Genomic DNA, 22,671 nt, shown 5'->3' on the forward strand with positions numbered 1-22,671 from the left:
GGGGTTATGTAGTCGCCAATTGTCACTGAGACCAAAGTCATTTATGTATTGTTGCAGTGTTTCTGATGATTTCATTGGTCTGGAGAATTTTGTAGTGTTTGAGCGGTCGAGGTTAAAGTCCATAATTGTATTGAAGTCACCTCCAAGAATGATGGTCGTGTCAGAGAAGTTCATAAGCTGAGCAAAGAAGTTGTGAAAAAATGTGGGGTTGTCCTCATTGGGTGCATATATGTTTGCTACTGTTAATTTGATATTGCCAATGGAACCACTGATTATTAGGTAACGTCCCTCAGGATCTGCTGTGACTGAATTGCTGGTGTAAGGTGTATTTTTGCTGATTAATATTGCCACTCCTCTTTTTTTAGAGGTGTAAGATGCTGCAAAAACTTGGTTAACCCATTGATTTTTTAATTTTTCATGGTCTGAATTAATGAGGTGTGTTTCTTGTAATAGACAGATGTCTCCTTTAAGGTTTTGCAGGTGAGTGAGTATTTTGACTCTCTTTGCCAACAAGTTAAGACCCCTGACATTCCAACTTATAAATTTTGTTGAAGACATTACATGTGTTTACTGTGTGTCATTGGTAGTAGAATCAATTGGAGTCAACAAAGAAAAAGTAAAAGTAAAATAAGATAAATAATAATAAAATAAAATTGGGGAGGGAAAAAAAAAAAAAAAAAAAAAGGGGATAGATAGGAGAAAATAGAATAGAATAAAAATGGTGGGAGGTGAACTCCACATGAACTCCAAATATGTGTGATGTTACCATATAACAAAGAAAAGAGACACTCAGTTTATATACAGACACAGACTCAGACAGAAGGACATTTGAACACAGACCACAGAAACAGACAGTGCAGAAGGGTATTACAGAAACATAAGTCTGGATAAGATGTGACAGTGTATTAGAAGGAGAGCAGGTAGGGAAAACAGAGTGAGGAAAGGGGTGAATGGTTGGAGTCATTGGAATAGGAAAAAATAAGGTGAGAGAGAGTAAAGAATCAAACAAATAAATTTAAATAAACAAAACAGAAAAAACAGGGGGTATGTGGGTAATGTTTAAGTTAAGGAAAAAAGAGAGATGGAGAGAGAACACTGGTTTGAACAGATAAATCGCATTTGGGGTGTGATTTTTTTTTTTCCCATTTAGAAAAGCCACGGTGTAATCTTGAGATCGCGAAATAGTTGGCCGTCGATGTACAGTTTGTCTACGGTGATTGAAGCTCTTTTCCCTTCTGCTCGATGTTGTTTAAGAATGGGGTAGAGCTTCTTGCGGCGTTCATTTATTTCACGAGGGAACTGATCATTGAGGCCGTAGTGAGTTCCTTTTAGTTCTCTGCCTCTGCTTTTCACTAGCTCCTTTTGTTGGAAGTGTTCAAACTTTGCAATGATGGGCCGAGGCCCCCTCTTTGCTGTGATTCCAAGGCGATGAACCCGATGGAAAGTTATATTGTCAACAATGTCGGAGGGCAGTTTTAGTTCGGTTCGTATGAAATCTTTAATCGTGTTTATTGGGTTTTCGGTTTTATTTTCTGGAATCCCGGAGAAAATTAAGTTATCGCGCATGCTGCGTGATTGTATATCCAATATGTTTTCTTTTATGGTCTTGTTTTCTTTGACAATGTTGTCCAGTTCCTTGGTCAATGTTTCAACAGTAATTTTCAAGCACTCGTTGTCTCTTTTTAGATCCTCGATTTCCTTGTGATTAAATTCAAGGCTCGCTCGCATTTCTTTCAGTTCAGCAGACAGTGATTCTAAAATGCTGAGTCTTGCATTAATTGAGTGAAGCACACTAACCTCTTGTGTCGGCGTGTTTAAGTCCTCGGTGTCGGTGGAGGATTCCCGGTAGCGTTTCTTTGCTGAGCCCTCTGTGCGCTGGTTGGGCTTTTGAGCCGGCATTTCGCACAGATTACTGTGGAACTCGTCGATGAATTTTTCTATTTCCTCCACGGTTGATTTCAGTGAGGAGAAGACCGCCGTTGTTTGTAAGTGTGACAAAAGCAGGGGTTTGTATCCGCTGTATTTTTGAAATTGAAAAACAAAAAAAACGCGCCTCAGTGAGCGACCGGGAACACCGTCATGACTGATCTCACCCGCGCCTGCACGTGACTCTCAGAGTTTGCGCATTCCTCCTCTGTTGTGGATCGCGCTTCAGCATCAGAATCTTTTATATACACTGTCGCTTGACCAGAGTTTGCTCCCTTCCTGGTCGATGGTGTGGAGTGGGGGAAAAAGTCTAAAACATCTCCATGCAGAGGTTTCACGGATGACAGTGAGGACTAACATTTGTGATGTGAAGCGCTACCTGAAATACATGTTCAACAAAGTTGTAGAGATAGTAAGTACTTGAGGTTCTGTCTTTGCCTTATTTCTCCCGTTTTCTGCTTTTTAAAATAGCGCTTCCGTGTTTACATACACTATATGGACAAAAGTATTCGGACGCCTGACCATTACACCGACAGGGACTGTAATGACATTATATTCAAATACATATACTTTAATATGGAGTTGGTCCCCCTTTTGCAGCTATAACAGCTTCCACTCTTCTTGGAAGGCTTTCCACAAGATTTTGGAGTGTTTCTGTGGGAATTTGTGCACATTCATTCTGTAGAGCATTTATGAGGCCAGGCACTGATGTTGGACGAGAAGGCCTGGCTCACAACATCCGTTCCAGTTCATCCCAAAGGTGCTAGATGGGGTTGAGGTCAGGGCTCTGTGCGGGCCAGTCAAGTTCTTCCACACCGAACTCAACAAACCATGTCTTTATAGTCCTTGCTTTGTGCACTGGGGTACAGTCATGTTGGAATAGAAAAGGGCCTTCCCCAAACTGTTGCCACAAAATTGGAAGCATAGCATTGTCCAAAATGTCTTGGTATGCTGAAGCATTAAGATTGGCCTTCACTGGAGATAAGGGGCCTAGTCCAAACCCTGAAAAACAGGTGTGGCCAAATACTTTTGTCCATAGAGTGTATCTAAGACGCTTGCCATGTGGAGGACTGAGCGGCAGGTCAAGCCTATGCTGAGCGTTGCGTTGACGCCCCAACGCTAGTCATGTGTAAGCAGCTTAATTAGCTACTATTGTTATTATCACGTGACACGCTGCGCGTATCGGATCAATTTTTTTTTCTCCCCTCCGTTATCCGATCCAGCGTTCTGGGCCAGTATCGGCCCGATACCGATGCCGTGGATCGGATCGGGACATCCCTAATTTTTAATAAATACTGTCGTGTGCATTGAAAACATTTCCCCAGATGATAATATGCGTTTCTGAGCACGAAATTAGAAAACGACACCAAAGGACATTTTATCAGACATTTACTCCCGGTGACGTAATTAAACCATGATGGTAAAAGAGCGTGTGTTCTTAATACTTAATAATAAATCATGTAACCACCGTTTTTCCGTGATTTTTCATGTATTTGCACACGCAGCACTTCCCGCTCCTTGGTTTGTTCTGGGCGGAAGGGTTGCGTCTGGATCCACAGGCGTATCCACAAATGAAAACTTGTCATTAATTCCTCCAAACCAGTTTCTCAACCCTCTCCTGGAGGGTTGAATGACCATTTTGGAGCAATTCGGAGAAGGTTGGGGTGCTGGGTGACGTCATCGCCCAAAAATATAATGTTTATATCTACAAATCCATATCAGCACAAACGAAAATTTTTACGGCCCAGACCGGCACAAACGAACGAGACCATTTTGGAGCAATTCGGAGGAGGTTGGGGTGCTGGTTGACGTCACAGCACATACAATACAATTTGTTATATCTAAAAAACCATAGCAGCACAAACGATTTTTTTTACGGCACAAACGTAGCACAAACGAACAGTAATACCATTTCGAACTTTTTAAATACTTGGGGTGCCAACTTCACACAGGTGCAGGGCAGGGGGTACTCCAGGAGAGGGTTGAGAAACACTACTCTAAACAAAATCAAATTTACACCAGCAGCCTGCTTTTTGGAAGTTCAGTGGGCATCAGAGGCATCCGCAGGGCTCTTCTTAACCCAGGGTATGACAGATTACGCACGGAAGAAATTCATTTATAATAGGCCTATGTTTTATCGTGTTTCAGGTCAGAAAGCTTTCCGCAAAATGTAGGCAAATGGTCACTGACGTCCAAACTTTAATTTCCCACTGAGATGTTGCTAGAGGCACAACCGCAGAGAAAGCTCATGAAAATCCTTAAGAGGACGAAATGACATTCCGAGTGAATTCAGACCAGTAACCTTATGCTTTTCCTCGCTAAATAACGAATCACATCTCACGTTACAGGTTGAGATTTATTTTCTAGCAGAACTCGACTTTAAAAACGGGAGACTTTAGTGGATTTGTTAATCTTGTGCGGTATGTCTTTTTTCTTGAATTGGATTGAAAATCCTGTTCTTGTTTTGAATTGAAAATGGACATCGTTCCACACACCAGAGACGCGATTCAACTTCCAGTTCCCTAGAAACTGGTAAACTGCAGTTAGACAGCAGTTGACTAGCAAGCGAAGCGACAATTTTCTTGGTAAGTGTTGTCATGATCGCCTGCTATATTCTCTTCCGATATCCAAATCGTGTAGCCTAGAGAATGAATCATTCATCCAGTAGATTAGCCTACTCTGCCACTCAACAGTTTAGTAAAATTACATTCTGTAGAAATGAGCGTCTTATATCAAGTATTCCGGAAATGTGATACAGAACCATGTTCAAAGTGAGTAGTGTGGTTTGCGTATTGTGCAGCAAGTTGTGTAACTATGAATAAGTGTGTGCGTGTGTGTGTGTCAGTACACAGTATGAGACAGTGTGGGACAACACTGAACGGCATTCGATTTCCCTCCTCCCTGCGTGCTTCAGGACAGAGCCACAGCACCACCCAGGTCTTCGAGCTGTAAAACCGTGGTGCCAGTTGGCACCTGGATCAGAACGATGAGGCTCGCTTGTCGCCAGGGCCCTGAAGGAGCAGCTATTACAGAGAAGAGTTTGGAGGGGCATTCAACGGACTGTGACTGATCAAATTTCTCATTCTAAGTAAGGATCTTTTTTTTTTTCTTTTAAGCCAGGTTATGGAAATTTTATGGAATTTTGTACCTTTAGTAAAGTGTACAGTATACAGATGCATATGTTACGTGTATATAGGCATAATATGCATAGGATTTGTGATAATTTGTACAATATAAATGCTTATACAAATATGAGAAATGTATAAAATTTACATTCAGATAAGAAAAACGGGGAATGGAAGGTTTGTTGGTTTTTTCATTTATTACATTTGATTGAAAAATATTTGGGGAAAACAGAGAAATAAATGTATTCAGTGTTTTAATTTGTATACTTTCTAAATCCTTAGTATCGTATTCCAGATGTATATACAGTTTTATTTATCACCGTTTTATGCTCGTTATCGCCATCTGTCGGGTCATTTTTGTGTCGGGTCACCTTTTTTCACCAGTACCTCTCACTTTATTTTAAGTGAACCTTTGTTATTATAAGCAATATATTAAAAATAAGTGTTTAATTACATCCCTTCTGGACTGAACATATCACAGGAACCCAGCTACAAAAATGGTACCTGTACTATACCAAGGATAAAAACCAATGAAGATTCCAATAGAAAGATAAAAATGATAAGGATGACTAAGAAAAAGAAAGATAAGAATAATGACAATGTCAGGTGTTTATTACACGTGGGCAGTCAAATCTGTAGTCCAAACATGTGACACTACTACTGTTTCTGTTCTGGACTGAGGGGCTGCATTGGGATGCACAGGTATATCCACAAATTAAAACTTTAGTTGCTTACTTGTCATTACTTTAGCTTTAGTCTCTTGTTGTTTTCACTTTGAATGTTTTTGCCCAGGTATTCTTCAAAACAAAAACAAATTTACACCAACAGGCTGCTTTTTGGAACTTGAGAGGAAACTTCTACAACTGTCTAGAGGCAACTGCAGGCCTCTGTTTAACCTGGGGTATGAAAGGACATTACACACAGAAGAAATTAATTTATAACATATCGTGTTTCAGGCCAGAGAGCTTCCCGCAGGCTGTAGGCAAATGGTCACTGATGTCCAAACTTTAATTTCCCACTGAGATGTTGCCAGAGGCACAACCGCAGAGAAAGCTCTTAAAAGAGAGGATGAAATGACATTCTGAGTCGCAAAGCCAGTGGAAACCCACTGTCCTGGGGAAGTATTTGCTTCAGTATATTTATACAGGTATATTGGCTTTGGAGCTGAAAAATGAGTCATGAAATATGTTTAAAAATGCATTAGTGGGAAGTGGATGTTTTACTTATATTACTTGGCATTTGCTGTTGCTGTATTTATGGCTAATTCTTGAACAATCTGCTTTTTACAGTTAAATGTTGGTATGCTATTATACAGTATGTCTCAGACACACACTATTATATAATAAATAACAAGTACATGAACACAGCTAAGCAAGACATGAATTACAAATGATGCATGATGGATGTGGTGCAGTATAAATTGCTGGTTTACCTCCTGGCTGTGTCACATCACTAAAATGAGGTCCATAAAAGCTACATATGATTTTTTTTTTTTTTGCATCGGCCATAATTCCTGTAAATATAGAACAAAAATCCATGATGGTAATGGCATCATTGCAAAAGATTCACATATTTTGAATGTGAACAAATGTTGTGTAATGACAGATGTGCAAAACCCATTCTCTGGAAAGTCATACTGAGGTCAAGGATGAAACTGCACTGGTCCAAAGGGAGGGATGGAGTTACACCGAAGCTTACATGAGAATTACATGGAGTATGGAGTTACATGAAAACTGAAGCTTTCCTTTTAAGGACATCCTCAGAAACCTGCCTTTTATATTTATGGAGTTTTACACTGAAAATCTGGCATTAAACTTTGCGACTGTGAGAAATTGTGTTCCTTATCTCTTAATGTTGTGCTCATTTCTCCTGTAGTGCAATACAAAAGATTTTCTTATTATAATAGTATTTTTCCCTCCCAGAATGAATAGAGGGTATTGACTGTCCTTACGGTAACTAATCAAACTGAATCCTTGCCATATCAAGTTACACTGAACACTCAACTCAGGATTCACAAGCAAACACCACCGCTCTTGTTCTGCATTGACTACGCAGTACAATATTCCACTTCTCAGATCTATAAGGATAAATCATAATGTGGAATACTAACAAAGAAAACATATTGAACTTTTTGTGATTGAATAATTCATGTATTATTCCTAAATGAAAGACAGTCTGCAGATGTAGGAATTAATGTTCACAGTCATCATTGGCATAGATAAACTCAACTTTTTCCAGTTTGGATCAAGTCTAAGCCAGGCTGATTCTGATATGGACCTGTTGTTTGGAAGGAAGAAACAAACATTTTAAATGTCTGAATTATGCCATTTTTTATGTGTGATCAAATCGCTGCTCATGACCACAGCAGTACATAGTTATGTATATTGTTATATAGTTATATCAATTGATATATTGATATGATTTCACATTAAGTCCAGCTGAGAAACTAAAGCATGTCCACTTCAGAGTGACAACTGAGTTGTTTGCTCTTGATCTTGGAACACAGAGCCGGAATGCTGTGTCATTTGATGGGGAATGACATGGCTCCTAAAAAATGCACACAACACCGATTGGCTGACTGGTAGAAACAAAGAAGAGTTGCAATTTTTATGTGGGGTTAGACAAGCAAGTAAGGCGCCCAAGCTAGCTCTGAGTATGTTCAGAACTAAAAAGGGTCATAGCAGAACACCGATCTTTATTTAGAAAACAGTGCAACAAAAGACTTTCATAAAGTTGAATCAGTTGAATAAAGAACAGTGCTGTGATTAACTGATGCCACCTTCTTGCACTGTTTGTCTTCTCTATAGCACCAAAAGGAAAGGAACCATGTGGGCCAAAGCTGTGTGGAAGCTGGTGACTATGTCTGTGCTGCTGGTGGCCCACTTGAATCAGTGCCGAGCTGAAAAGGAAATCACAGGTCAGTCTCTAACTGCAAAATCTGCCAGACAGTAAAATTACCAGCCATTTTGTTGAAAACAAAATAAAGGTCAATTTGGAACCAGAGGATCTCACTGAAAATGAAATCATGGGTCAGTCTGTAACTGGAAAATCTCCCTTTATTGTATGTGCAGGTTTTGGTCCAGTCATTTATTGTGCAAACCAGTCATTCTGAACAAAGAATAGCTTATGTGCCAAAGGCCAGACCCCTCTCTACATTGATTCTGGAACCTCAATTTTACACAATAGCTTGCTAAGATCAGACTTACCACCCAGAGCTAAGGTGACTGATGTGTGGATGAATTGAACCACAGCCAGAACACCTGTGCAGCAAGATGAATGATGTATGGGCTAAAGTTGAGCTAACCAAACAGAACTAGCTGAATCTAATTAACCCTTTTGCACGTGACTTATTTCATGCTATGTAGAGCGCATGTTATGTTACATGGTTCGTTATGTTTTCATTAGCGTTAATAAGCTTCTCATAGTTTTTATCACCGCATTTCCTATATTTTGTAATGTTAAATCGCTGTTTCCTCAAAGCTAACTTTAGCTGGAATTTTTCCAATCAAGTGTTCTAATCACACCAGTTTGACTATATGCTACTAATCACACCGCTGTGACCATATGCATGAAAGGGTTAAGGTGTGGAGCACTTCTGTGTTCGCCCCTTGTGGACATTTAAACAAGTGGTAAATTACGTCACCCCATACATCACAGCATTTTGGGAACCGCCTGGCTGGGAGAGCTTCTCTCCGCTGTCTGAGTGCAAGTTGTGGCTCCATGACTGACAGCCCTCGTTGTTCATTCTGCTGGAAAACAGTGAGTCACGACTGCGTGGGACAGCAGGGTTTTCGAGAGCAGTGCCCCCCTGTCCCCCCGTGTGCTTGCGCTTTGGTATGGACCTCTTCCTCCCCCCGTGACGACCCATGTCCAACCTCAAAAAACCTTGAAAAGCCCTTGAGATTTGCTATCTTTTTTTTCTTTCCAGTGGATCCGCCCCGAGACCTTCAGATCATGGACCCTGGGCATCTGGGACAGCTGCATGTGCACTGGGCCCTGCCCACGAGCCTGGAGAACGTGACAGACTGCATGGTGCGCTTTCAGCTCCAGTACTTTGACTACGAGGAGGAGCGCTGGAGGGTAAGGCTCACTGAAGACGTCTTCCCCAAAGTTGCACGCCCCCAGCCTCGTTCAGTCCAGTCAGTTACTCCTAAAGAGTTGTTTTTTTTATGATGCTAAATAAAGTATCAGTGCTCGGTAATTACAGTATTATTTGTTATACTGTTATACTGAGTCAACATATTCAATAATCTACTAAAACATTCTGAGGAAAATTCCTGATGAGTGAAAATTGAACAAGGAGGGTTGTGGTCGGTCTGGCTTGTGTTCACATTTGTAATATGTTGAAGCTCTGAGGGGACCATTCTCTGGACATTGCTCATTTTTGGAAGAGGTGTCTCATTATCCTCCCCAATGGGGAGATGTGTAAACTTGACCGTTTAAGATGTTTTCACCCATCCAATATCAGTTTGTTCAAGGCCTAGTGTTACATGATTTTGCGGTTGATTTGTGGCTCAATAACCTGATGGCACAGGGATTCCACTTCATTCGGCTCCCCCCAGGAAATGTATTTGACCACAATTAAGCCCAGAGAATGCTCCAAACAGTGGTCCTGTCATTTTGACAGGAAGCAAACTGAGTTGTCTATATCTGATGAGCACAAATTTGTGTCTTGTGGCAGTAGCGAGCATAGTGGTAAGGAGCAGGGCTTGTAGCTGAAAGGTTGCTGGTTCCATTCCCTGCTGGGGCACTGCTGTACCCTTGAGCAAGGTACTCAACCCAGAATTACCTCAGTAAATATCCAGCTATATAAATGTAAGTTGCTCTGGATAAGAACATCTGCCAAATGACAATGTAATTTCCTGCTGTAATAACCTGTCTCTCTCTGCTGAGGATCTCATTTTACAAGCTAGTGGTCCTATCAATAAACTGGCAGGAAGTGATCTTTTTGGTCCCATGGTGTTTTTCTCAATGGTTTTGCAGTGAGGCCTAATTAATGTGAATCAGGTTAAACCTGAGGCCATCAGATTCAACCTGATGGCATGTTCATTTTTATAGAATGTGCATTCCATTTTTGGAAGCTGAAACCACATCTGAATCTACTGAGGCATTGTGAAGAAGCGAATAACTCTCTCCTATTCTGCAAAATGCTATTTCAATGTCAAGTGTACACTGCGGTTGAGGTTATGATATTTTGCTTGGTATAATATTGATATTTATATTGCTTTTTTTTTTTTCAAAAAAGTCTGGTCAGCATTTATAAATTTAGAGAATCACATGCTGAGTTTTGCCAAGCTGATATGGTCTGGGCATTCGCTGTTATTTCTCTCAGGAAACATTTCATTCTTTATGAATTAAGCATGCTGGGGATTGTTTCATGAGGCGGGAAAGTGTCATTTGACTTGACTTGATCTCAGGTTGTACCTCTGGAAGAAGTGTGATGGTCAAATCAAAATGTGACCCTGCTGAATTGGTTTTGCAAGGTTTACTGCAACAACTGCAACTGGATCATTGAATGTATGTGTGTGTGTTGGGCATCTCTTTTCTGGGAGTGCTGTGTGTTTGTTGTGTGAAAAGCTGAACTTGAGTTGTAAGAAAAGAACATAACAAAGGTCAAGTATATCTGTCATGATTTTTGGTGCTTCATGCTCATATAATCTGTAGGGCGGTTGCTTCCTTGCGTCTCGCTTTTCTTCTGAATGGCTCAGGTACTTAGCAGGTTAGAACAGCACTATGTATAGGAATTTATGTAAAATGACAGTGGTATTGTTTGTCAATCAGGGTATTCAGCCTTATGAACTCCCGGAAAGAATGCAGTGCTTTGTTCTGATGGTGCTCTTTTTGTGGCCAGCAAACATTATCACTTTTTGTTGCCATAGACGTATTAGTTTTCTCAGTCTGATTTTTTTCTTCAGTTCCATGGAAATGTTTTTCCTCTTCTTTTAACTCTTCAGTTCCATTTTAAGTGCGTGTCTCCAAATTCTGTCAGGAACTTGCCCAATACTTTCACAAACTTTATTTTTTGGGTTTTCAGCTCCACTATATTCTTCAGAAGGAGGGGGTTCAATTAAGAGTAAATTTCACCGGAATCAGTGTTTATTCTTTATTAATTTTTCAGATTAAGAATTAATTAACAGACAGTAGCCATTGTAAGTAGTTGCACCCATATTACACACATACTATTAAATTATAATGACCAATGAGAACATTAATATCAATGATAAAATGACTTAAATATCTCTTTTTTTTACACTTGATATGTGATTATTTCTTGTTTTGAAATGAGTCTCCAATGACTCTTGCACAGTGCAGGGTGGATAGAAACTTGAGAGAAACCAGTCGCCAGCCGTCTGCGTTGAAATAATATTTTCAGCTTTTATGAAGGAGTTTCCAGGTGGGGCACATCTCGTATTTGCATTCCAAAGGTTAGGTGGGGCATGTTTGCTTGCTACAGCAAAAGCAAAACTGAATCATTTTGCTCTTTTGGGACACAGTTTCTCTGTAAACTTTAGGCCGCATACACAGAATTGAGACTGAACTGTAATAGGAAACACTACACAGAATGGCCATAACAGCAAAACACCAATGTGCGCATCTAAAGCAGACATTACAGGACATTTGCTTAGTTACTCCAGAGCAACTTACATAGCCCACATTTCAACCATTTATACAGATAAATGTACTGGCAGCCCATCTGAGAATCAAACCGGCATCGTTTGGGTATTTGAGTCCTGTTCCTCACCACTAAAGGCTCCTAAGCACCAGGAACAACTCCACCAGACATACCATCCTTGCACTGTTAAAATCCCTTTCTCTTGTACCCATATCCCACACGCCTCTCTTTGATACTGAAAGTGGTGGTGATAAACCTGTATGTGAATCTTGTTTTTCATAAGCCACCAGGGACTATTGTGAAAAGCCACATGTTGCCCAACCGCATCTGTTCACCCTTTCAGGGAAGGCGCTAATCTTATCGATCTTATCTTAGTAAGAATGATAGGAATGCCCAGCTAGAGCTGTGAAAAGAAGATGTGTTATAATACTCACACCAGCAAAGGAGCACAATAATAGTATCAGTCTCCCGTGATGGGTGTGTGCCGGTTCAAGCATCTGGTGATTTGAAGAAAGGAACACGCTGTCTTCATTCCCACAGGGTCGGGGTGGGTTCTGGTGACCAGTGTTTCCTGGTTTTGCCGCTTCCAGGCACCCAGCGAGTTTCCAGGCGGCCTGCAAGCTGCTCCGATAGCGGCCCGTGCAGAATCCTCCAGTCCACCAACTGACGTACGCGTCACTGCGACGCGCCGTGCGGCATGTCAAATAGCGCTTGGCTGCATGTGAGCACATCTTGCTCCTGTGCAAGCATATGTTCGAAGCACCAGGTTGATGCGGTGACTGTAGCCTAACTGTGCTATACCTAATTGCGTTTCCTAAATAGTTTGCATTGTTTTTTTTTTTCCAAAGAGAAAAAGCGTGCGTATATATGAATATGAGTATATGAGTCATATGAGAGTATGAATATATAATATACGTATGGACTTCAATGTATGTATGAAACAATGTATATATGAATTTTTGATATTTTCTGTGTGGTTTCCATGCACTGCCAGGCGGTGAGAACAGTGCGGCTGAGCTACAGTATTCAGTTTGACTTGGAGAAGGACATCCGCGTGAAGGTTCAGACCATGCTCCGGGGTCCTTGCACAGGCGGAGCCAGTGAGCTCCAGAGCCCACCTGCAGAACTGCACCTGCAGCCTCCCAAAACAGGTGAGCTGCCAGTGTGGCTAAGCACTGGGGCCGGCTCACTGTTCGTAAAGGAGCTGATCCTCTGAAGAAGCATGCTGAAGACAGATGGGGCCCTCCTCATTCTGACACACAACACACACACAAACACACACACATACACACATACACACATGACACACACACTCACATATCCAAAGTGCAGAACTCCTTTCTACGCACACACAAAAAGTGTGGAACTCCTGGTTCCAACACACGCTGGAAGTTCACATTTTAATTTTAACCGCAGTTCACTTTTTAATGCACTTACTTGTAAGTAAACACAGGGCATCAGACATCTCTTGCCAGTGGATGGATTGTTGGTGTTACAGTTGCCAGTTCTATTTAGATTGAGCCCGTATTTGAGAGTGTTTGTTGACTTAAAGAGAATTGGAAATCTGGCCTACTGCTGCTGTGTGCCAGGGGACACACCTGAGCCATATCCACCCACGCTCAAGATGCACAGAAGTGGAGACATTTCAACATGTCAACTTTCCGTTCACCACATTTGAGTGACAAGAGTTATATGGCGTCAGATGTCGGAAGAAGTGCAACCTTTCGTATTAGCTAGTGGCTGCATTTTCATTGGCCCACAGGCATGCACTATCAAAAGACCATTGAACTTTTACTTTAAGTTTTCGGAATGCTTTTTTTTCTTAAAAAACTGTGTTGTTTGGTTTGTCCGTGAAACCCTGCAGGTCCTCCTGACTCAAAAATTGAGGGTTTGAGCTGCATATTCTACCAGAAGGAATACATGGATTGCACTTGGACAAGGGGAAGGGGGAAGCCTTATGCCAAATACCACCTGTACTTCTGGTAGGGTTTTTACCTCTCCTTATCTAAAGTGTTCTTACAATGTATCTAAAACATTTTAGGGACATCACAGCAAAACAGAGATGAAGGCACTTGCTAGGCATATTATAACTGACAAATGTAACTGTATGGAGCTGGCTGACATTGTTAGTTAGCAAATTAGAAGTTAGAAATTTAAAAAGCTGAATAATTACACAGTGTGGGCCAGTGCTGATGTTTTATGGTTTTGCTTGTTCAGTGACTAATCACAGTTGCAAGTTTTTCCTTATTCCTCTTACACTTGGTCAAGTTATTATTGCTTAACCCAATCAAGTCATTATTGCTGTTAAGATGGTTATCATCGCCCTTAACATGTTCAAGTCATTGTTGCTCTTTACATGGTCAAATCATTATTGCACTTAACCCAATCAAGTTATTATAGCTAAGTCCTTTTAATGGCATCATGTCCACACACAAGCCAAGCAGCAGATACAGCAGCAAGGCCATCTCACCAAGCAAGGCTGTTCGCTGTCACCCACTTCTGCTTTTGAAACACTTGGGGGGATCAGGTTGCTAATAACAGCTTGAAACACCAATGTGGCACCGACCTGCTTGCTGGTCTGGGTGTTCTCACAGGCATGAAGGGATGGAGCAGGCGGCGGAGTGCCCAGAGTACCTCCACTCCCACGGGCGCAGGCATGGCTGCAGGTTTCCTGGGGACACCCTGCTGGAATTCACTGAATTCAACGTCTGTGTGAATGGGTCATCCTCAGGGCCCCTGCTGCAGCCTGCTTACTTTACCATGCAGCTACAAAACCACGGTAAGAGCTGATGGTGCCACGGCGTCATTGGACCTGGCCCAGACCACTACAGCCTGCACAGAAGCACCTACTCTCACACCCCAGCATATGGAAACTCCCCCAGCCTTTTCCAGACTGTGCAAATGGGCTTAGAGAACTCTGCCTAAACCACATCATAAGTATCTGTACAGTGATGTCACCAGTCAGAGCCACACCTCCTAAAGCACCCCCTCTTGAAACTGCCCCACATTTCAACATGAAGTAATCATGCTTTCTCAAGTTGCATTTTGTAAGACAGGAAATTATTATCTGCACATTATTTTTTGGTCTTGTGGTTGATGCACCTTGGAGGTTTGATATTTTGGGTGTGGTGTAAATGTGAGTTCATGTGATCCTTCTATAATCATGTCTTTGTAGTTCCCATGATTTTGAAATAGGTGTAGACATTTGAAGCTGGTTTCATCGCCCTGCCCCCCCAATGTCAGATGTATGCCAGTTCCTGGGCTGGGTCTGACTCTACTGAAACTTGAGCGTGGGCCTTTCTTTCTCCAGTGAAGCCAGCTGCCATTGACGTTTTGAGCCTTGAGCCCCTCCCTGGTGGGGGGGTGTGCCTGGAATGGGTGCCTCCCAAAGGGAAGATACCTGAGGACTGTCTGGAGTTTGAGGTGGAGTCCGTACCAGAGGGAAAGGTTGGACCAATGGTACAGTAGCCTTTGTAATGTATCACATTGCATTACATTATGTTTGCTTAGCAGACTCACTTATGCAGAGTGACTTACACAGATTACAAGTTGTCCATGGTATTAAAAAATGCAGCCCTTTGGGTTATGAGCTCCACTCTTTATCACTACAGTACACTGCTGCTCAGAGTCACTGTCACTGAGAGCTGTCCCTGGAGCATCAGCTGCCCTCCTGGCTTTTGAAGAGCATGGCAAGTGAAGTAATAACTGCTGCTTTTCTTTGCTCCTCCCCCCAGCTGAGGAACGTCACCAGGGAGCTGTCCCTGATCGTCCCTGACCAGGACCTGTGCGGTGGCCTCTGCTTCTGGGTCCGATCCAGGGTGCACCAGTTCTGCAGTGACGACAGCTTCTGGAGTGAGTGGAGCCACACCCATTGCTTGCCAGGTGAGGTTCCACCCCATTCCAACCGGCCAGAACAAGTGAGCACCATCGCACTCCCAATGCTCCAGGCAGCAGCCTAAAGACGAGCACTCTGCATCACAGGATGTATTTTAAAAAATATTCTGGACAATTTGATCTGTCAGTCAAAGCATGAACAGCATCTGATCCAGCAGGTGCCTGTAATTGTTCCTTCATGTCACTGGCTAGTTCACCTGCTAGTTTGGTTTGTTTTTCTCAGAAGACCAAAAAAACAAGGAAATTCAACTGAGATTGTTTATGATACCATGATAAGCTGTTAAAAGGGTAACTGTGGTACACTGGAGGTGCCCTCTAAGCTCACCCCCGCCTTCTCCGTCCACAGAAAGCCCTGACTGCCTTCACACCCACACAGAGGCAGTCATACTCTGTGCAACAGCCATAGTGATCATAATGCTCTTTAGTCTTGCAATGTGTTGGCTGGTCTACAGGAAAATGTAAGTGGACTGAAAAAAAAAACATTTATGTTTGTCTTTTGCTCATGATACAGACTGTGTCGTTGATCTCGATATCTGTTGGATTTACAGGCTGTAAATGTTTTTTCCCCCCGTCACCATGTTTTTTTTTTTTGTCATCCAGCATGAAGAACCGAAAGGAAGACATTTTGCTTTGAGCTTGTTTGGGATGAACACTTCAGTCGTCTCTCACACAAGTCCCAGCCCACACCAGAAGAGGACCAGAAAAGGACCAAAAAATCACCGTGCTGTTACAAACATGATATTCATATTCCTGTGCATATGATAAATGGTTTGGGGAGGAGACAGAAGGTTTCTCTGAATTATTTTCCAGCCACTAGTTTTAAAGCCAAGTATCAGGTGTAATTAGCCTATGTCATGCTTTGCACAAGTGGTTAGGCATTACTGAAAAAGATTTATGTGATTAGATGCTTTTTTGTCAAAATTGTTTTCTTTTACATGTTCTTAGCTTGTGCAGAATGATTTTTCTAGATCTTAGGAAACTCCATTAACTTTTAACATGTCACATTTAAGTTATATCTTTACACAACAACAATAAGAACTGCCTTTAACCTGTTGATTGTTTTGGGTTCACCATGCCATTAACAACGTTAGCGTGATCAACACAGGGTGCACTATAACTTAAAACAAGTCCAAAAACTTGCCTCATGTTACATTTTAGTCCACTGGAATATCTAAGACCTTGCTGTTCTTGCCATTTTTACGTTCAGGTAAAGAACACTGGATCAGCAGTTGCTCTTTCCTAGTTCAATGCTGACTGTTGTGGTCCAAAAGAGTCTTGTGCAATAATACAGACAGTTTAAGCTGTCTCTGCTGCAGGCAACATATTATTCTTCACTATGACACTCTTAACCAAAACAAAGTGAGCAAATTTTACATTATCACATTTATTTCATTTTTTCCAGTATTCTTGTGAATGTATGCAACATATCGTTCAGATTTGGTCTACTGCCTGTAATGTACTACTGCTAAGTTATTCAAATACACTATATTGCACTGTGTGATTGTGCACTGGGTTGCCAAATATCTTGCCAGATACTTAACTCTTCTATTTGTTGTTTATCATGTTCAATTTGTCACAGAATGTTTGATAACTTTTTTCGATAAGCCAGTCACCACACATCAGGGTTAACTTTGTGCTAATTTTGTAACATACAGGGATCAGTGACAATTCCTTGCCAAACAGAAGCACTTATAATTCACTCCTGTTGCATTCTCTGGATCTAACAAAGATCGTAACTGGTAAGAACAGGATGAAATAAAGGCAAATACAGTTATTGAAACTATTGCAATGTAACCTTACACGTTTTGGGATGTAACACATTATCTCACATAAACATGAAATAAAATAGCTACATTATTGATATTGTTGAAATGTTTATTGCTTTAAAGAATTCATTTGGCAGACTCATTACGGCAAGTCCCGGTATGTAGGCCTACCATTCAGGTACAGTACAGCTATTTTCACAGCATGAACATGCATAGCCGACATTTCAGTTTGACAGACACATGCAGCTCATCACAGGATGATTAAAATAATAAAAATGTTACTTTAAAAATGTTATTTTTGTTATACATAATTTAACTCTCCTTTTATGTTGAAAAATAGTTACATTGATTGTGTTGTAGGTCAAATTGACCTGCTCAGTGTAAATCAATTCAATACAGTACACTAAAATAGTGAAATCCCTTTATTTTGTCCCATCTGACCATTTTCTAAGGTGTTTTCATTCCAGACACTATATTTATTAACAATTTATTGAATATTTTCTAGTTATAACAAAGTCCAGTTTTGATAAAACTGTTCAGTCACCTTGATACTTTTTCTGTATCTATTTTTGTACTTCAGAAAGGAAACACTTAGGTATTATCTGGATGTTTTTCTCTCTGTCATAATCATTTCTTCAGATTTTGCACTCCACATGATGTGCAGAATGTGTGTGCTTTTTACAGATGTATTTTCTGCACCTGACACATGTACTGGTTTCATTGTCACCTTGTGGGAGACAGATATGACATCAGGTACATTTCTTCCGAACACCTTTATCCTCTGAGTGTAATGTTCTCAACTGGTTGAGGTTTCATACCACTTCTATACTGATGAAACTCAACTTTTCTTTGTCTTCTTCTTCTTCTTTGTCTTTTTTATCATCTGACACACAAGTCTCTGTAGCATTTCAGCTTGCCTCAAGGATATTTCGGAGTGGATAGTGGACCACTGCCTAAAGCTTAACCTGGCTAATACTGAGATGCTTTACATCCCCTCCAGGTCCTGCCTGTTTCAAAATCTCTCCCTCAGCTTAGACTTTATAAGCTTTTTCACCAATAGCACTTCTACTGTCAAAAGCCTGGAGCAGTGATTGAAAGCCAACTTTCCTTCTCAGGCTGCACCAGTGAGTTGGGTGCAAAGATTCTTTTTGTACAACAGCTGAAGCATCCTCCCGTACCTCACTACGTATTCTATGCAGCTCCTAGTTCAGGCCCTGGTCCTCTCATGCCAAGACTACTGTACCTCCCTCTTTGTTGTCTTCTTGCCTGTGCCATCAAATCCGTGCAACTCCCTAAACGTAGTCAAGTCACATCCCTCTTCACCTCACTTCACTGCCTTCCTGTTACTGCTCACATCAATTTCCAAACCTTTTTGCTGGCATACAGGACAGTGAATGGGAAAGCCTCCTCATACCTACAGTCAGTCTTCAAATAATATGTACCACCCAGATCATTATGTTCTGCAACTTCAGGTGACTGAATGTCCCGTCCCAATGGAGTCACTCCTCTCAGACACAATGCCTGTACTGGTCCCTCAGTGGTGGAATGAACTCTCCACAGGAGTCAAGAATCACTGACCATTTTCCAATGCAGACTGAAGCTGTGCCTTCAGATATTTCTTGAAGACAGAGAGGGACTTGCCAGAATGGATGAAGTTTGGAAGTTCATTCCACCATTGGGGGACAACGGCAGAGAAGGTCCTGGATAGTGATTTTACGCCTCAATGTGACGGGACCATCAGACACCATTTGGTAGCAGAGCGTGTTGAGATATGTAACAGATCTTGTGGTTGAGCATTTGGCAGATCAGCTTCATCCCAGGAAGTTGAGGAAAGATGTTGCTTGAGCCCACCGTTTCATATGCAAACAACTCCTTCCTGAGGTGACAGCAGGACTGTCTGCTCTCCACAGGACAATAGCTCAGATGGGTATTTAGAATGGTGGTTAACATCAATGCCAATTGAATGTTAACCCTGTGGGGACAATCATTTGCTTGACCATTTGCCAGGCCAGTCTAACCCTAGGAAGTCAAGAGAAGGTGTTGCTTCAGCCCACCTTACAGAATGCAAATGATTTCTTCCTGGGGGGGACTGACTGAACATCCAGCCCCGACAGGTCACCAGCCAGGATGGGAGGATGGGTACCCAGAATGTTGGAGGGGGTGGGAAAGAATTCCTTTAAAAATCAGCATTACCATATCATCAGGGTTCTTTTATCTCTGTACTTGGGGAGAAGATCCACTAGTTCCTTTACTGTATTAAAGAACCTATTTGTGAAACAGCAAAACAAAATCTGAAGCCTGTGTTCATTTTCATACTCGGAAAGTACGACAAACATTTTATTTCTACAGAGCAGTTGGGAGCGAACATAGGGTTACAGCAGTGAATTCAGGTAGGTAGGTGCAGTTTTGTTGGTCACCCTGTATGCAAGCATCAAGACCTTGAACATGATGTGGGCAGTTACAGGGAGCCAGTGGAGCGAGACCAAGAGAGATGTAACAGACTCCATCTTGGTTCCACCTCAATCTCCACCCCCTAACACCTGCTACTTGTATTACTTATTTGTTTATTTTACATGTAGTATAGCAATGTGTTTTAGATTCTGTGATCTAGTGACTGTGATGTATGGTAGTGTGTGCAACTGGCTTCCCGTAATTTCTAGGCTGTCTGGTCAGGTTAACACAAGTTAACTTGTGGTAGGACTTGAATGATGTTATGCTCACACTCACTGATCTGGGAGTGTTGTTAGCCTGGTCTGTCACTGTTGCTTATTCAACTTGAATAGATACACTTCTGTTCCTTTGTTCTGGAAGTCGCTCTTGTTAAGAGCATCTGCTACATCAATCTATTGTAATGAGGTATAAAGACTTCAAATGCTGATTGTATGTGTTGGATTCAAGTGGCTGCGAATCATGTAGGCTCTGGAACTATTCTGATTACATTGTAAGCTGACAGTCAATCTCCTTTGAATTTGAAATGGTGTGTCATGGTGTGTCAGAAAATTCAGTGATGAGTCAGAGGGCAACGAGACAATGCCATATTTATTCTGAAAGTTCGCAAGGGAAAAGTCATCCAAAAACTTGCATAAAGAAGTCAGAAAAATTCTCAAAATAGGCTCATACATCATTTCTAGGCAGTATTGAGGCAGAAAAGTTATAATTGTGTTTTGAAACATTCTGTGGTTAGCAGTTAATTAAAAATGGAAAACTCCCAAAAAACATTCTTTTAAACTTGAGCAAGGTGAAATGATATCTATTACTGACCAGGCACGGCCTGTCTACATCTTAGACCCACACAGGCCAGAAACCAATCAAGGCCCCAGAGCAGATAATCTGCTCTGCTCAGGAAAGATCCAACATCCGTAACATTTCAGCAGAGTACACAGTGCTTTGTGAAGAATAACATATGTGTGTATAACTAACATTGTCCTCAGTCTCTGAAATATCCTCTTCTGTGTCATTATCACAGTCTAGAACCTGTGATAAAATAGCCTTCTGGAGCTCATTTGTGTGTGTGTCGGCAATATGCTGTGGCTGCACTGAGAGGGAGAGGCCTTGGGAAAGCTTGTATTCACATTGAGATATTTACATCAAAATTGCAATAAAGTAATGGCAATAAACTCTAAGAGACATGTTTCTTTAGTGTCTGTAAAAATGTATCTACACACATAAAAGGCTGCGGCTGTGGGTCAAAACACCATGTAGTGTTTCATGACCTCAAAGCAGAAAAAGCCATAAAATTTCACTGTGAAAATAAGAAGTTAACAAGTGTTATTTATATATTTAAAACTGAATTGGATCATGTTGATTCACAACATAATAAGAGGGTTATGTGCCAAAACATACAAATACAAGATTCCTGTCATATATGACAATTATGAATTGGCACAGGCAGGCACCTGGGTTCTGATGATGACTTGATTGTACAAAGAGGAAGCTGCTTTGGTAGACAAATTTCTTGCCAAACTGTTTAACAGGTCTTTGTAATATTTGTTGTAAATTTTGTGACATCTCCTGCTGATGTTGGCTGCAGACTAGCTCTCTGTTATCGCTACAACTGCAAAAACACCTTGGCATAAAACACCAAAAATCAATCAGCAATCATGGATTTAAATTGGTTCTGCTGAGAAAGTCTTTGTTTTTCCCTTCTTTGTTTTATATTTCCCGAACTGGTTCCATTTCTTGGCAGCAGCAATAGCAAAACCCTGCTAGATTGGGGGGTGGGCAACAGAGTCTGTATTTCAGACTCTTGAATGGGTCAAATACACAAATACACACCTCCCCGGCCTAGCCCATGCATACATTCACACATACACACCCACACTGCAACCAACTGATTGCACTGCAATCAACATTGCACAATCTACACTGCACTGATGTCCTTTTTTGCACATTTAATGTATATATCCTTTATTTTTTTTTTTCCTTACACTCTCTGACCTTTTTCATATTTTTTCTTTCTTAAATTCTTGTGTTTTCTTGTGTTCTACTCCTAACGGCACTCATTACTGTGCATATGACAGTAAAACTTTGATTTGATTTGATGCCGCGTGTTTATAACTTTGAGAGAACTGGGAGAGCTGCAGACAAGGGAGGCATGACAATTATATTTACCTTTGGTGTCATCATCGAAATCTAACATGGACCTGCATATAGAGCCAACAGCACCTGTCTGACAGTGTGCTGTTGGCAGACCAGAAGGGGGCAGTCTTGACAGCATCAGTTGACCAGTATCCCAGTGCGGTGACAGAAAGGATGTGCTGTCCATGGGATGAGAGTTTGAACCGTGGTTACTGACTTGGGGTAGGGCTTGAATAATGTTATGATCATGCTCACTGGTCTGGGAGTGTTGTTAGCCAGGTCTAACGCAGTTGCTAATTCAACTTGAATGGATATACTTATGTTCTATTGTGCTGGATGTCGCTTTGGATAAGAGCGTCTGCTGAATGAATGTAATTTTATGTTTTTTAATGTTTTCAAAACAACTTTCATACTAAACTCATTTCATTACACTGTCGATCACTGCTTCTGTTGTTGTAAAGCTGATAACGGGTACTTAACTCACGGCATGAAATCCAAAACAGAAACAGAAGCGGATCACACATTTTTTTCCAGATTACAGGTTAAAAACAGAAATGTGTAGATCAAAAGAATTTCAGCATGTACATTCATAAACGATCTGCGTTATTATGTGCTACATTATGTGCCTACCCATAACAGGATAGCTTGTTTGACCTTGTACTGACAATCATATAAAAATGATATGCTTACCTATGTGACAGCTATATTGTCGAGATAGGTAGTTAGCATATGGATTATAGGAAGATATTTCAAACCCATGATTTTAAGA

The 22,671-nt window shown here is 41.3% G+C and overlaps 1 protein-coding gene across 3 annotated transcripts; it reads left to right on the plus strand.

Moving 5' to 3' along the window:
- The first annotated feature begins 2,168 nt into the window (after nucleotides 1-2,168).
- il13ra2 (interleukin 13 receptor, alpha 2) lies at nucleotides 2,169-17,416 on the plus strand. 3 transcript variants are annotated; one of them, XM_036548484.1, is made up of 11 exons: nucleotides 2,169-2,338; nucleotides 4,841-5,014; nucleotides 7,859-7,968; nucleotides 8,980-9,131; nucleotides 12,659-12,815; nucleotides 13,529-13,646; nucleotides 14,259-14,443; nucleotides 14,975-15,123; nucleotides 15,399-15,546; nucleotides 15,905-16,016; nucleotides 16,159-17,416. In XM_036548484.1, exons 3-11 carry the CDS (start codon nucleotides 7,878-7,880, stop codon nucleotides 16,190-16,192), a joined length of 1,146 nt encoding a protein of 381 aa, XP_036404377.1. In that variant the 5' UTR covers nucleotides 2,169-2,338; nucleotides 4,841-5,014; nucleotides 7,859-7,877; the 3' UTR covers nucleotides 16,193-17,416. The 3 variants fall into 3 exon arrangements, with proteins under 3 accessions (XP_036404377.1, XP_036404379.1, XP_036404378.1); XM_036548486.1 differs by lacking the exon at nucleotides 2,169-2,338 and adding an exon at nucleotides 4,335-4,511; XM_036548485.1 differs by lacking the exon at nucleotides 2,169-2,338 and having other exon boundaries at nucleotides 4,776-5,014.
- The last annotated feature ends 5,255 nt before the right edge of the window (nucleotides 17,417-22,671 follow it).

The sequence above is a fragment of the Megalops cyprinoides genome, chromosome 16 (assembly GCF_013368585.1).
Source record: "Megalops cyprinoides isolate fMegCyp1 chromosome 16, fMegCyp1.pri, whole genome shotgun sequence".
Taxonomy (NCBI): Eukaryota; Metazoa; Chordata; class Actinopteri; order Elopiformes; family Megalopidae; genus Megalops; species Megalops cyprinoides.